The sequence below is a fragment of the Herpailurus yagouaroundi genome, unplaced genomic scaffold, assembly GCF_014898765.1.
Source record: "Herpailurus yagouaroundi ecotype Mexico unplaced genomic scaffold, PumYag 100, whole genome shotgun sequence".
In the NCBI taxonomy this organism is placed as follows: domain Eukaryota; kingdom Metazoa; phylum Chordata; class Mammalia; order Carnivora; family Felidae; genus Herpailurus; species Herpailurus yagouaroundi.
This window is the reverse complement of record NW_024412391.1, coordinates 8,884,082-8,900,669: the sequence shown is the minus strand read 5'-3', so window position 1 is coordinate 8,900,669 and position 16,588 is coordinate 8,884,082. Positions and strand designations below refer to the sequence as shown.

Genomic DNA, 16,588 nt, shown 5'->3' with positions numbered 1-16,588 from the left:
TTTTTTTTTTTTTTTAAAAAAAGCAACCACAGTGCACAACTACTGTTGGGAAAAAAAGACCAACATTCATTTGTACTGAAATCAGCAACCCCATTTCAGCTTTTAAGCCATTCTCTTTCTCTCTCTTTTAACTCTTTGTACTGTTTCCTTTAGAACGATCTCAGAATTCTGGGGTGCCTCGGCAGCTCAGTTGATTAAGCATCCAACTTCAGCTCAGGTCATGATCTCACAGTTTGTGAGTTCAAGCCCCGCATCGGGTTCTGCGCTGACAGCTTAGAGCCTGGAGCCTGCTTTGGATTCTGTGTCTCCCTCTCTCCATGTCACTCCCTGGCTTGTGCTCTCTTCTCTCAATCTCTCTCTCTCTCTCTCGAAAGTAAATAAATGTTAAAAAAAATTTTTTTTAAAGAACAATCTCAGAACTTTAAGATGCTGAAAGAAAACCACTGATTTAAGGCATATCATCATTTCGCAGAATCAAAACCTAAGTATTTACACTGCTGAATTTTCAAGACACTGGTATAAACCACCCATGACACAGCCACTCTAAAGCAAGTTCACAGTAAGTTTTCTAGACATGTTCTATTTTACGCTTCTGAATGCTATCCTTTGGCAAGAGTACAGCAAAAAATCATTCAACTACACAAATGTGGGTTACCTGGACATGGGGCTGTAATTTTTCAAGTCCTCAACACAGGAAAAATCAAGCCTACACCAGCCTCATTTATTCCTCATGAGGGTGTAGCAAGGAACGTTCAGGAGATCTTTAGAGGAAAAAAGTTACTAAACAAATAGCAGGTGGTCCAACAACAATAAAAACATTTCGTTAGTGTGACTATCTCAGACACTGGTCCAAAGGCTCTCTCTCTTGGGAATGCTACAGTTTCTCGTTTTCTTTTTACCTTAAGCTATGCTTGGCAGGTATAATATGGAAGAGGAGACAGAGGGAAAAGAAATGCCAATTACAGTTTAAATTCATATTCATGTCAACTCGGTGTTCGAGGTCTGGGCATGGGACCAGCCCGACCTTTCTCGTAAGCCTTAGCTACTTCTGGTAACTCCTTGTTCTTCTATAGTTTTGAAGCGATTTGCATGCAGAACATCTAACGTTCCCCTTAGGGGAACGAGGTGTGCCAGTTAGTCTACCCTGTATTTTATTTTTTGTTTTTAATCTAAAGCTGTGTTTACTAAAACATAAGGATCTATTCATCAAAACTACCACAATGACTGCTTCTTCAGCTATGTCAAAAACACCAGAGTATCTGGCCATTGTGCGTGCATGTGTATGCTTTAAATTTCCTTTATTTTTCCTTCAAGGATTAATATTTGGTTTTGTCGAATGTGCTTCAACTTTCATAATATCCTATTCTGTTGCTTACTAGGCTTTTCTCTTTAACATTAAACCTCTTAATCATTTAAAACATACTTGAAGGTCTCATTCATAGTGGTCTATTTTTTTCTGATTTTTTAGGTCCAAACTCTCCTTGTGGTTGCTCCTGTGACTTTTCCTTCATGAAGGTTTATTTTCGCCCACGACTTGCAGCTGCTAACCACGGTTCCGACTTCAGCAAGAGCTGGCCGCCCAGAGGAGCACGGCAGGTGCTGGGCTGTGGGTGCCCATGGAAGGCTCACGTGAGCCTCTGCACGGGTCTAGGGGCTTGATCTGCATCAAACTTGTTGTAAAATTTTTAGATGATTTTAGATTTCGAGAGAAGCTGTAAAAATAGTGTTTCTGCATGTCCTTTACTGACATTAAGAGAAGTCTTAGTAATCCTAGTAAAGTTAGCAAAACCAACAAAATTAACCTTTGCACAATACCGCTGACTAGCCTAGGGACTTTATTTGGGTTCCACTGGTTTTTTGTTTTTTTTTTTTTTTTCCTCTAATGTCATTTGTTTTGTTCTCGCTGCTCCAGGATCCCATCCAGGTTTTCACATTTCATCTCGTTGTTATGTTCTACGGCATTTTGTTCCCTTGGCTTTCCTCCATTTCCAGGCGTTGTCTTAGGTTTCATAAACAACTCCAGGTTGACCCTATTACCTTTCAAGATTGTGCAGACTTTGATCTTCTCATTTACCTTTCTAGATAAAGGTAGAGTCCTAATCTTTTGTAGAGTCCTAATCTTTTAATTCCTAAATGAATCTGCAAGCATCAATTTGATTAGTGCAAAACACAGTGAGCAGAAGGGGGTGGCACCAACCCAGGGGAGTGAAAACAATTCTGCGAATTCCACAGGCTGACGAGACTCCTTTCCACTTAATTCCTCAGAAAATCGAAGTCGTAGGTGTTCTCGCCAGGGCCACAAAAATTAGAGAAAAAGATCATCTCCTTCAACCATCACATTTCACAAATGAAAAAAATGATCACGTTACAAAGGAAAGAAACAGAAAAATATCATTTGACACCAATTCATAGCATTTATTGACATTTCCATTTAAAATGCTAGGAAAGCAGTATAAATTGTAAACATGGAAACCAAACACTTGCATAAATTATTTCAAAAACTCTACAGCACATTAGAAAACAGTGCAGCTAATTGAAGGGTAGAAACATAACTGACAAATAGAAGGTTCGATTACTAAATCATGTGCCCACACTGAAATTTAAGTGCCCGTTTGAGACCAGCAAACCATGATTGTCAAGTTCAAGTTGCAGTATTGATGCCACAAGTGGCCTCAATTGACTCTGCGTATTTTCGTACATTATCACTCACAATCCAGGAAGGAGAGTGCAGGAAGAGTCAGAGGAACGTGGACCTTGACAAAGTAGGAGGAGACAAGCAGGTATCCCAGAACGGCTCTGCTGAGCCTCCTTTCCTGCAAGGGTAATGAGCCCAATCCCCATGCTCCTTCGAAGATGCTCTGGAGGAGGGCTAAGCAGAGTGTATACCCCTTCCTGAAGTGAGCCCTCTGGTGCTTAGAGCAAGTGCGTTAGTCGGTGAAAGCCCTCCTTCTTTCCCCCCATGAACAAGAGGAACAGCACAGGGTGTCTGGCTTGAACTTGGCCCTGTGCTCTTCCTAACCTGCACACTTAGGTTGTCAAGTCATGAATACTTGAATCGGGGGCATGAGACCCTTCACGACGCTCCAAGTTGTCCAGAAAGTTCCGGTGGAATCAGGGACCAAGCGACTCAAAATCTCTGTCCCTTCTACTATTCACTCTTTCTTTAAATGTGAAGTGGCCCCAGGGCAGAGCAACCCAGAGGAAGAAAGGCAAAGCAAGGAGCCTGCATAACTACCCTGTGGGAAACTAATTTGGACTAGACCACCTCAGCTTAAGACATTCATTCCTTCTCTCACTTGCTTGCGGGTTCCTAACTTTGTTTCATGTTTCCAAAGGCATTTAAAATGCTGTTCCTAAATTTCAATGCTGCTGCGTGTTCTTAAGATAAATTCTCAAATGTACTGTTAACACACACAAGCATGGAATTAGGATCGTACCGTGAGGTTTCAGTTTTCAAGTCTTTTTAATACCAGAGAGAGGAGTCCTAAACACTGAAAGTTGCCTCCAAAAATATCAAAAGAAACCTGAAATATACACACCCCTTATTCATTAGGTAGTAAGTGTGAGCCTGTTACATTTTATGAGTATGTTACAGCAGTTGCTCTTAGAAACCCCTCTCACCTGTTACAAGAATATCCATTAATGCATTGGATTAAATGTCAGAATGAAGTTCAAGTTACCATCCCATAAAAATGCATTTTGTGATCAAATGGTCAGTGTGCAGGTACAGAAGCAGACCCCCTCACCCTCCCGCCGGGACAAATGTGGATAAGCAGGCTCTGGAGACTGGCTTTGGAGGTAGAAATGGAATGGCTGCAACTCACCTCGAGCAGAGGTCAGTGTGGTACTTAAGACTGGAAGCCCCCTTCTCCCCTGCCCAGAACCTCAACCAGCTTTCCTTTCAACCAGCAAATTCATTCACGTCTGAGAATCCAGTAGGAAAGGGGACGGGAAGTTCATGTAATGATTAACGTGTGAATTACTGCAAAAGCAAATCGGTGTCCGAGTGACCGGTTTGGCCACTGGAGCACTAAGAAGTGCGAATACAGTAAACACTGACCCTGTACACAGTTAAATGGGAGGCTCAAGAAGCACAGCATTACCTGTTTCGGCCCAAAGCCTTCAGGTGCCCCTCTCACCTGTGCTTTGCATCACAGGCCTCACGCCCCGAAAAGTCCGGTTGGCAAAACCCGCTTAGTCTGCTGCTCAAAAGTCATATGCCACCAAAATCAAACCATATTCTGAAATTAAATAAAATCTGGAGAGAATTGTGTAGGTAGCTACAAAGAAGTGGAATGTATTTATTTATAACCTACTCTGCTCCACAAAGGATTTAATGTGGTTTTAGGGCTGACCACTGAGATCGGCTCTATGCCATAAACCTTGGTGGAATTCTTGCAATATTTTCATACTTTATAATTGGTTCCTCCAGCAGTTCTTGGTACCTTTCTCTTCCCTCCTCCAGACTGGGTCTCTTGCTGAGCAGACCTTCTTCGCGGACCTGGCCATTTTCTTGCTGTACTACTGCAAACCCGTTCTCACAGTCCCATTTCCTCCTCTTGTTTTATTAAAACTCCTTACAGAGTGCGGTTAGGGATCCTGTCCTCATACTGCAGCAGATCAAGTTCATGTCCAATGACAGCTTCGCCCACTTTCTACGTCCTTCCTCAGGCCTACTCCCAGCTCTTTCCTTGCCATCTCACCAGCTCCCCCGTCTTCATTACAGTAGCTTCTCAAGTGGGCTTCTCCCCAGAACCCCGTGGTTTCCAAAGTGCAACTTCCCTTCTCCTGAGTACCCAACGCACTGGTGTATTTTCAATGAATCTTTCTGACGTTCACACCACATTATGTATCTGTATCTTCTTCTGTCTTTTATACCCATCTGTGCTATCTGCCTTAGACTCTAAGATCTCAGAACACAGGGCTCATGGTGACTTTTTTGGTGCTACAAACAGCAAAAAATCATGAGCAGAAAGATGTTTGATAAACACTGTTTTGAAATTAATGGCAACGGAAGCGAATTTAAAGCAAATCGGGAGAGAAGAAGAGACACACGGAGACCTTAGTTTTGCTCTGGTTACCTCCACGTGAATTCATTCACTGGTAGATGACAGCGTATCAGGCTGTCCAATCCCAGTGCAATCATACAGATAACATCTCACATTTCACCAAGCTTTGTGCTCCCTCCTCAAAGGCTGTTTGCACATATGAGCACATGTGAATCTCAAAACAAGAAATTCTGGGAGGTGGGCAGGGGAGGTCTGTTCTCATTCAGCTGATGAGGAGAATGAGGCTCAGGAATGGACCTGACACAGCAAGTTGGTGACAGAGTAGTCTCTGAAAACGATCATTTCTCCAACTCTCTCTAAAACTGTAACTCAACTTCATAGCTTGCGTTATTACCACTAGAACTTTCAAACTAAGGAAAAAGAGACACAAAATTTAACTTTTCATTTTAGAACTCCAAGGCCACCCACGATCGACATGAGGACCTTTCTTTTAAGTAGATCACGTTAACTGAGCATCCGGAGATCCACTTGGGTGTGGTGCTCCCCACAACAGTTAGTCTGTCCTGAGTTCTGTGACAGGTAGACTGCTGCAGGTGTTTAGAGAACACAAGTGCAGACCAAGTGTGGTTTACGACCAACTCACGAACGCTGTGATCCCACGGGCCTGCTCACATCACACCACACACCACCGGTTATCACAGGTTATCTTTGGTCTTGACATTTGCTTAAAAGTGTATCAATTCTAAGCACAACAATACAGGTAGAATCCTTTCATGCTCATCTGAAAGGCATCAAGATCCCCTACTGCAGCTCCCTGGAGAACAGACATCTGGTTCTGTGATGGACACAGGAGGTAATGATTCTTAGCACACTGGGTACAAACACAACACTGAGCAGAACAGAAGGGAGCCTGTGTTTATTCCATTTGCTGTCACACAGTCTGAACTCACTGTTAAGACGTCCCAAATAAAATTCTGCTTGGGTATCGGGAAACCTGGTATTTCTGAATGACATGCAAAGTACTCCATTTTGGGGAGAGTCTGGTATGTGACCAAGACTGAGAGGTAAGAAATCAAGCCCAGAGGGGGGTCTTCTCTCCCACACTCCTTGGAGCCTTTGAGGGCTGCCTGAAAAGGGGTCTCCGTTCCTTTAACATCCTCGAGAGACTTCCTCTCCTGTGCCCCTTCTCTTCCAGAGGGGCAGGGATGAAATGGCTACATTTAACTTCCCAGAAGCGAGATGCCCTGTATCCTAAGACCATCTGACAGACTTCAATGAGGAAGTGCTAAAACGATTCTGGCCCCCAGTGATTACATTTTGGAAACCTACTTCAGCTGTTGCAGGGTTCTTAAAATTTGATGCAGATTTTGATTCCTCAGAGTCCTGAATTCTGCCTGTTGATTTCTGGTTAGTTAAAAGTAATAGTTGATCTAATAAAAAAGGATTCAGAGTGGAAATCAGTTATCTGTTTTTCTTCTGAACTTCACTCAAGTACCAGAAAGCAGAACGGCCCTTATTATTATGATCCTTCCTCTAATCTGGGAAGTAGGGAAATGTTTACTTCAAGAGTGAATCTCAAGAGAGGCGATACCCTCTGTCAGGCCCCAAGGATGTAAGATGGTTTGAACAGTCACTCAGCGGTCGTGCACAATACCATCAGAAACTGGGAGCAACTCCCTCCTTTCCCTTGTGGTCCTCAAAGCTCCTCTTTACATTTCTTGATTTATTACAGAGAGGCTGGACCGAACTCCATTTCATTTCCAGGTCTTGAACACAGAGAACGTGATTACTAGAAATGCACTCGTGCATAACAATCTGTTGGCCCTAGGAGTTTTCATAGACAATTTTTGCTCGTGGGAGATTTCTCATTCAAATGTGATTTGCGAGCAACTCATCAGCTAAGTGCAAGGATTAGTTATGACCTCCTGAAAGCCGCCTCCTCTAGCACTGGCCTTACTGACGGCATGCGCTGAGATGGGATGCTATTGGCAGTCACGTGCGCCCAATTAATTAAACAGCAAATACACTTAAGAATGTAAATCTAAACTTCGATATGTATTTTGAATAACCAAATAAATAGTAACGTTTCCCCTCCCCGTGCTGGGAGGTTTTTTTGTTTGTTTTCTCCTCCCTAGGACAAAATGAAATCCTCAACATACTCTTCCACTGAAAAAGCCAAAGTTTGCATTTCACAGACATAAAGGTGAAGGGGGCCCTCGGAGCTGTAGCACCAGAAGTAGAAGGAAAAATGCAGATGATGGCTTCTTTTGGAATCATCAGGCTCTACAATCTATCATTTGGTTTCTCACTAGTAGCTCTGTAAATTCCCAAACAGTCTTAGTATTTTTGTTGTTAATATGACTATTAAAATATGTTCCTATGGAGAAAAAGAGGAAAATCAAGCTGTTAATAAAATGTCTTCAAATCTCTTTTCTCAAAAAACAAAGCAGCAAGTTCATCATACAAACCAGTCTGAATCACATCTTCCCACAGAAACGCTGGATTCCAATAATCCCTAAACCATCTACACAATTTTCATCCTTTACCTTTAAAAAGGAGACTAATTTAGTGATTTTTGTTAGCTTAGTCGTATGGTTTGTCTTCATGAAGTGCTGCTGGCTTTTGGCCAAAAGTACGTAAATTTCGACTGAAACCCAAGTGGTCAAAAAATTGCCAACCGATTAAAAGCATCATGAGCTGTCATGTGACTTATGGCATCTTCTAAAATTGCAACTTGCTCCCTTACATGGGTGCCTAGCCCAGGAGATGCACATCCTCTTATAAACACCCACTCAGTTGATTTCCACTTAGTCTTGCTTCCACGGGAAGCAGATACTTGGCAAATCTGCAAGGCGAGGCCGATCAGCTGTGGAAGTTCTGCACGGCGGTCTGTTTCTGGGAAAGCCGGAGGAGCTCCTCGCGGATCGCTTTGATGAGAGAAGCCGAGGAGTGGCCGGGCTGGAGGTCTTCTGTGGAGCTGGTGGCATAAGCCAGCCCCGCGCCCTGCAGCCCCCTGTGTGGGAGGTTCCCAGGAGGAGCGGAGGGCTCCCTGCCTGAAGTCCTTGGCACCTGGAACAGCGGTGAGGAAGAATACTCCTGATGGCCAAGCATGTGCGTCTGAAAGAACATGGCAAATGTTACTGTATTTCCCACGTAAGAACAGGAGGGAAAGTCAAATTCGCTGGTGGTAGGTGTACTCCCAGGATGACGTCTGACCACTGCCCACCCACCCTGGCTCTCCAATCAGGCCTCAAGGTGGGATGGACAGACTGTGGAAAAAGTGCTGGAGGGGGAGCAGTACAATAAAGAAACCCTTGGACTTCACAGATGCCTAATAAATACTTGCTTAAAAGCAGACAGAAGGAATGATGAGGTTGGCCAAGTCTCTGGGCCTCTATGTGTGGAGGTCAGTGGTCCACTGGGAGAACAGGAAGGGACCTGGAGAGCTGGGGTCCCTTCCCGGGGGAGGTGAAAGGTCAAACGTGGGCATCTGAGAGCTGGAAGAGGTGAGCAAGTCCCTGCAGAGCAAATGACAAGAACTGCCTCTGCTCTGGGCCTGGAGCTTTGGGAGGGTGTGCCTGTGACACATGCTGAGACCACAGAACACGCACAAGGTCACAAAATCGTTTTCCATTTTATTCATGTGTGTCTTTTGACTGTTCTGCAGACCTTTTTCTTTAAAAAGTTATCTGCACTGGGGTACCTGGGTGGCTCAGTTGGTTTAAGCGTCTGACTTTAGCACAAGTCATGATCTCGTGGTCTATGAGTTCAAGCCCCCTGTCGCGCTTTGTGCTGACAGCTCAGAGCCTGGAGCCTGCTTTGGATTCTGTGTTTCCCTCTCTCTCTGCCCCTCCCCTGCTCACGCTCTCTCTCAGTCTCTCAAAAATAAACAAACATTAAAAAAAAAAAAGTTATCTGCACTGGGGTACCTGGGTGGCTCAGTCGGTTGAGCGTCCAACTGTTGATTTTGGCTCAGATAATGATCTCAGGATTCGTGGGATCAAGCCCCATGTCAGGCTTTGCACTAAGAGCACAGAGCCTGCTTGGGATTCTGTTTCCCTCTCTCTCTGCCCCTCCCTACACGCTCTCTCTCTCTAAAAAATAAACATTTTAAAATAGTTATCTGTACTGTAACACACGAGAGTTTTGCCTGTATTTACATAATATAAATTAATTTGGCATTCATTTGACCAGAATTATACTTTTCAGTGATTTTTTTTTTCATATTTTTTCAGTGAAAAATCTCTCTTTGGATGTACATGTAAGTACTAAATCTGTGGTTTCACTTATGCTAAAAATTAGCCTAATGGTAAACATGGCATTCAAGCTCTAGAATATTTCTACATTTCACATTTCCAAAGAGTGATAAAAGAGGCAGTATAAAGTGAACACTAGATCTGATAGGAAAACACAAAGCACAGTAAAAAAAATAAGCTGGGCACAACGAAGGCAGAAAAAGAAAAGTGTGAGCAAATGTCAAGTAGACACCTGAGATTCTAAGTATAAGAGCATATCTGATAGGGGAAAATTACATTCTGGAGTTAATTTTCTTTCTCTGAATAGTAGAACCATCTGGCCATGAAAAGAATTTAGAGTGTCTGCTGGAAAGACACATAAATGCATGTAAAAGTCTTGAGAAAAATGAAGGAAATCATTTGTGGAAATTACCTGTGCCCGTATTGACTCCATTCCTACAAAGGAGCAGTCAAAGCAAGGAGAAGCCTCTAAAAGAAACCCTATGCCTTGGAATGCTCCAACCTGTGAGATGACGGCAGAAGCATCTTGTGGGGGTCATAATGGATAGGACGTTGATTAGCCCACAACAAAGCACAAATGGTGAGCAAGTAGGCATGTGAGATCATACACGTGTATACAACAGTAGCACCAAAGATCAAGTCCAGATTTTAGTCACCTACAGGTTCACATTCACTACTTGAAAGTTAAAATCAGTGAGACAGAAAGCAGAATTGTGGTTGCCTGTAGCTGGGGGAGAGGCAAAGGGCACTTAGTGTCTAATGAGCACACACTTCCCATTTTACAAGATGAAAAATGCCAAGGAGATGGATGGGGGTGATGGTTGTGCAACATCATGAATGTATTTGAAACCACTGAACTGGGGGGCGCCTGGGTGGCGGAGTCGGTTAAGCGTCCGACTTCAGCCAGGTCACGATCTCGCGGTCCGTGAGTTTGAGCCCCCCGTCAGGCTCTGGGCTGATGGCTCAGAGCCTGGAGCCTGTTTCCGATTCTGAGTCTCCCTCTCTCTCTCTGACCCTCTCCCGTTCATGCTCTGTCTCTCTCTGTCCCAAAAATAAATAAACGTTGAAAAAAAAAAAAAAAAACTTTAGAAACCACTGAACTGAGAACTGGGAAGGGTTAAGATGGTAAATTTTGTATTATGTGTGTTTTACCACAATATAAAAAAATTGGAAAAATTTTCAAAGTAGCTGTTACTTATAGGTCTCTGTCCAGATTTTAATGTAACGAACATCACTTTTATTACTTTTTCTGCAAGGTTATTTTCAAAAATTCACTACTTTAAGTCTAAAATCTGCCTCAAGAAAGATGATACACTTTTGAAAAGTTCAATGCCAGTACTCTCCCCCTCTCGGTGGGTGGGAATTTATGATCTAAAAACTGTAGGCAAAAATACACTTATGGAGAAAAAAGTGAGGGAGTTAGTTACAATTTTTATGTATGTAGGTTTTAAAGAGCGATCCTCAAAGCAGAGGCAGAAGCAGCTAAATTAAGTGATTATTCCGTGATGACCCACACCCAAGACACTCACAGCCTCTCTTCGGCCCGCTTCATCCTCCCCGTAGGAAGGCCAGCCTGGTCCCCCATACTGGCCGCCTCTGCTCGGTGGGATTTCCACTGGCTGGGCTCCAATTCTGCTTGCAATCCCCACCTGGGTCAGGTGCTGAATCTGGGAGCCTGAAGGAACAGAGCGGGCACTTGGGTCAACACTTGTTGAGAAGCGAAGTCGCCTGGCAAGACGCTTGGGTTTTGGCTACAGATCTTCCTTACGGACGAGGGATACAAGCGTTGTTCAAACACGGCCCCAATTCCATCTCCAGAGGATGATACTTCCTAGGAAAAACGGACTGTGGATTTCTTGGTTCCTCTTACTTCCGTTTAATACGGTGCCTAACAGTGATGTTCTTATGTTCCTATACAGACATCAGAGGACGGGGAATAAAGGCTATAGCAGAGGGCCTTTCCACTCATTTCCAAGAGGTTATAAAGAAGGATGATCTTATTGGTTCCAAAGAAAGAAGGGAAAGGTTTTGGAGAAAGCTGAAACCTGGCTCCTGTGTGCTCGTGTTTCTGAGACTCACGAGGAGAGAAAATGCAGTATGTATTTGTTCTTAAAAGGCAGGGTGTGTATTTCTTTGATTTCAGAATGTTTACGTACATTTATGTTCACTATACTTACACTGTTTCCACAACTTAGGCATGTCATAATTAAAATTTTAAAGCCACCCACCCAGCCTCTTCAGGGAGCTGTGCTGATGGCAAAGCCAGGAGTCTCTCTACAGCTCATTCTCTACACATAGACATGCTGTGGCCTCGGGGAGCTATGAAGGCCAGGCTGTAAATGACATATTTTCCTACTCCATCAACTTATGGCATATGGGTATATCCCTACTCCATAGATGAAGGGAGACAAAAAAGTGACCTTTAAGCTCTGGGAAATCAAATACTTGTTCCCAAATGCTCCCAGGATCATCAAATCTGTCTATGCTGTGCAGACTGGCCCTACGAGGTTCAGAGATTTCAGAGGTAGGGAAGGCGGCCCTCTCCTTCTTCCAGCCTTCTCCTACTCTAGCTGTCAAAGTAACAGCCTCCATGAACCAAATACATGTTTTTAAACAAAGGAATGGCACAGTTTCATTTGGATCTGTAATAACTAAATGCTAAAGGTCAGAAAAAAACCCTGCTAGGCTCCTGTCAGAGCAATGTACGCAGAAGAGCTCTTGCCAATTGCTGAAGTTTCATAAAATTGATTAAAATTATCAGGACCAGGGCACCTGGTAGGCTCAGTCAGTTAAGTATCCCACTTCAGCTCAGGTCGTGATCTTGCAGTTTGTGACTTCGAGCCCCATGCTGCACTGCCAGTGCAGAGCCTCCTTGGGATTCTGTCTCTCTGCCTCTCTCTCTGCCCCTTCCCCGCTTGCACTGCCTCTCTCAAAATAAATAAACAAACTTAAAAAAATAAAATTATTAGGACCATCAGTACGGTTTGCTCAACAGATACTGGTTGAGCAAATCCTGCAAAGAACAAAAATGTAGCACACTGTTCCCCAGCATTTACCAAGGTGCACACAAGTGCACAGACAGAAAAGCATACCTTTGTGTTAAAAGTGCAATGGTAGTCGAAATCATAATTCAGACACAATTCTGTATCTTGCTTTGTTTACTTAACAATACGGCACGGGCTTTCCCCATGATTCAAGTGGGGCATCACGCCCAGGAAGCCTGGGTTTGCATTCCAGCCCCAGCAGTGACAGCCCTGTGACCTTGGGCAGCCGGCTACCACTCCCACTGAGCCCTGATGCCTCATTTCTCACATGGGGAAAAAACACCCACTTCATGATGTTATTTTCAGAATTGAAAGAGATAAAATAGGTCAAGTACTATAAACATAAGAGGCAATTGGGAAATCTTAAATCCTCTTTTTCTGATTCCTTCTGAGCTCTTCATTTTAAATAGCTACACACTTGGGGACTTCCAGAGAAGGTGGCGAAATAGAAGGATCTGAGGCTCACCTCGTCCCACACTGACACCGAGATAACACCCACATCAGTGTAAATAACCCAGAAAACGACCTGAAGTCTGGCAGAACAGACTCTCCACAACTAAACACAGTGAAGAGGCCATATCCAAAAGGGTAGGGAGGGCAGAGGCATAGTCAGGAACCAAACGGACCCTCCAGATTGTCCTCAGGAGGGAGGGTCACTTCAAGTAGAGGAAAGGGTGAGGAGCAGACCCCACACCAGGCACCCCAGGCACAGGGGACTCAAACTGGGAAGACAAACCCCCTTATCATTTGGCTTTGAAAAACCAGAGGAGCTTAACTTCATGAATTCTTACAATCAGTGGGGTTGAACACCCGAAACTTTAAAAACAAGCAGACTCAACTCTGGTAGTCAGAGGGCAAGAGGAAACAGAGTCCCCACCCTTAAAGAGACAAGACAACAAACAGCTCCACTTAGATACAGCATAGAAGCAGCAGTTTGAAAAATGCCTGGGATATAGAGGTGTCACTTCCCTGCCCTGCCCCTCAGCCTATATAGGTGACACCTGCGGGAACCAGTGCAGCACAAATACTCTCCACCGAGCTCGCTAACCGTGCACTGCACCCCTGCACTCCTCTGTGGACCTACCCCCTCCCACCCACCCTTAGCACCTCTCCAAAGTGGCTCCAGGTTCCTCCCAGGGCAGAACTGAGAAACCTTGCTAATACCAGGCACCCTATTCCCGCATTCTCCTGCAGACACACCCCCTCCAAAATGCCCTTGGCAGGAGTCCATCCAAAGAGGCGCCCTAAGTGTGGCAGTGTGCCAGGAACCCTGAAAGGTTCCACTCTTTTTTTTTTTTTTAATTTCTTTTAAATCCTAACCATTTTCAACATGCTGTGCCACATATGTCTAGTTTTTCTTTCTTAGTGGTTCATGTTTTGGTAAAGCTTTCTTTGCCTCTGCAGATGTATTGATCTCTCTTAATATGTTACACCATCTTTGTTGTAAAAATACAAGTCAGAAGGCATAGTCCTTAATATTTCTAATTTTATTTTAATAAAGGGAATTGGTTTCCTGGCATGTAGCTAGCCAGGTCTTCTTAAAAACAAACAAACAGGGGCGCCTGGGTGGCACAGTCGGTTAAGCATCCGACTTCAGCCAGGTCACGATCTCGCGGTCTGTGAGTTCGAGCCCCGCGTCAGGCTCTGGGCTGATGGCTCGGAGCCTGGAGCCTGTTTCCGATTCTGTGTCTCCCTCTCTCTCTGCCCCTCCCCCGTTCATGCTCTGTCTCTCTCTGTCCCAAAAATAAATAAAAAACGTTGAAAACAAACAAACAAACAAACAAACAAAAACCAAAAAACTCAACAGGATAAAAAATGAGAATAGATTAAGGGAACTCAGCAATACAATCAAGTACAACAAGATTTGCACTAGAAGGATCCCAGAAGGAGAGAGAGAAAATGGGCCAGAAATTTATTTGAAGAAATAATAGCTGAAAACCTCCCAAATCTGAGGAAGGAAATAAAAATCCAGATCCTGGAGGCACGGAGAGCCCTCCACAAAATCTACCCAAGGAGGTCCACAACAAAACACATAGTAATTAAAATGGCACAAAGTAGTGATAAAAAGAGAGTTTTAAAAACAGCAAGAGAAAAGAAAACAGTTACATACAAGGGAAACCCCATAAGGCTATCAGTGGACTTTTCAACAGAAGCTTTGCAGGCCAGAAGAGAGTGGCATGATATATTCAAAATGCTGAAAGGAAAACAAAAACAAAAACAAAACCTGCAACCGAGAAACACTCTATCTAGCAAGGTTATCATTCAGAATAGAAGGAGAGACAAAGAGTTTCCCAGACAAACAAAAGTTAAAGAAATTCACCACCGCTAAACTAGCCCTACAAGAAATGTTAAAGGGGATCTTTGAGTGGAAACAAGAGAACATAAGCAAGAATAAGAAAAATAGGAAGCACAAAAGCTCTACAATTAAGCACAACCATAAAAATCAGTCAAGGGATTTACAAAATAAAAGGATGGAAAATATGACACCATATACCTAAAACACGGGAGGGAGAGGAGTAAAAATTTAGTGCGTTCAACTAAATGGGTTCAACTTCAAGTGACGATCAACTTAATATAGACTGCAATATGCATAAGATATTCTATATAAACCTAATGGTAGCCACAAGGAAAAACCAGTAATAAATATGAAAAAATAAAGAGAAAGGAATTCAAGCATATCACTAAATTAAACCAGCAAACCACGAGATAAGAGAGTAAGAGAAGACGAGCACAGAAAAGAACTACAAAAATACTGTAAAACAAGTGACAAAATGACAGTAAGTACAAAAAAGTTATCAATAATTATTTTGAACATAAATGGACTAAATACACCAATCAAAAGATGCAGGGTGATAGAATGGATAAAAAAAGCAAGACCCATCTATAAGGTGCCTACAAGAGACTCATTTCAGACCTAAAGACACATGCAGACTGAAAGTGAAGATATGAAAAAATATTTATCATGCAAATGGAAGTGAAAAGAAAGCTGGGGTGGCAATACTTATATCAGACAAAATAGACTTTAAAACAAAGACTGTAACAAGAGACAACAAAGGACACTACATAGTCATAAAGGGAACAATCCAACAAGAAGATATAACAATTACAAATATTTATGCACCCAACATAGAAGCACCCAAATACAGGAAGCAGCTATTAATAAACATATAGGAAGTATCAATAGTAATACAATAACAGTAGGGAATTTAAACATACCACTTACATTGTTGGATAGATCATCCAAAGAGAAAATCAACAAGGACACAGTGGCTTTGAATAACACATTAGACCACTTGGATTTAACATATATCAGAACATTCTATCCCAAAACAGAATACACATGTTTTTCAAGTGCACAAGGAACATTTTCCAGACTAGATCACAGGTTAGGCCACAAAACAAGTCTCAACAAACTCAGAAAGAATGAAGCCATACCATGCATCTTTTCTGACCACAATACCATGAAACTAGAAATCAACCACAAGAAAAAAATATGGAAAGACCACAAATACACGAAGGTTAAATTCTTTTGAAGTGCACAAAGAACATTCTCCAGAATAGATCACATGTTAGGCCACAAAACCAACAAGTCTCAACAAATTCAAAAAGACTTAAGTCATACCATGCATCTTTTCTGACCACAATACCATGAAACAAGAAATCAACCACAAAAAAAAATACGGAAAGACCACAAATACATCGAGGTTAAATTACATGTTGCTAAACAATGAATGGGTCAACCAAGAAATCAAAGAGGAAATCAAACAACACAGGGAGACAAATGAAAAAAAGAAAAAAAACCACAATGGCCTAATATCTTTGGGATGCAGCAAAAGCTGATCTAAAAGAGAAGCCTATTGCAATATAGGCCTACCTCAAGAAGCAAGAAAAATCTCAAATAAATACCCTAAGCTTACACTTAAAGGAGCCAGAAAAAGAACAAACAGAACCCAAAACCAATGAAAGGAAGAAAATAATAAATATTAGAGCAAAAATAAATGAAATAGAAACTAAGAAGATAATAGAACAGATCAATGAAAAACAGGAGCTGGTTCTTTCAAAACGCAAACAAAACTGATAAGCTTTTAAACCAGATTCATCAAAAAGAAAAAAAAAAAGACTCAAATAAACAAAATCAGACACAAAAGAGGAGAAATAACACCAACACCACAGAAATACAAAGGATTCTAAGAGATTACGAAAAATTATATGCCAACAAATTGGATAACCTAGGAGAAATGGATAAATTCTTAGAAACAAATAACCTCCCAAAACTGAA

General features: G+C 42.6%; 2 protein-coding genes across 4 annotated transcripts in view; one reads left to right on the top strand and one right to left on the bottom strand.

The window, feature by feature from the left end:
• Nucleotides 1-2,260, top strand: part of TMEM213 (transmembrane protein 213) — a 24,379-nt gene extending 22,119 nt beyond the window's left edge. For both annotated transcript variants that reach the window (XM_040471841.1, XM_040471840.1), the window contains exon 3: nt 1,469-2,260. In XM_040471841.1, coding sequence (XP_040327775.1) covers nt 1,469-1,659 — 191 coding nt within the window. In that variant the 3' untranslated portion in view covers nt 1,660-2,260. The remainder of the gene's footprint in view (nt 1-1,468) is intronic.
• Nucleotides 2,261-2,394: 134 nt separating this feature from the next.
• Nucleotides 2,395-16,588, bottom strand: part of KIAA1549 (KIAA1549 ortholog) — a 93,628-nt gene continuing 79,434 nt past the window's right edge. Inside the window, exons 18-20 of one of the 2 annotated variants that reach the window (XR_005789151.1) lie at nt 10,795-10,940; nt 7,556-8,126; nt 2,395-7,386 (exon numbers count right to left, since the gene is read on the bottom strand). Coding sequence is in view for 1 of the 2 variants with exons in the window: in XM_040471834.1 (XP_040327768.1) it covers nt 7,872-8,126; nt 10,795-10,940 (401 nt within the window). In the remaining variant the exon portion in view is untranslated. Of the gene's footprint in view, nt 8,127-10,794; nt 10,941-16,588 lie in introns of both variants that reach the window. The other variant, XM_040471834.1, reaches the window with a different exon arrangement.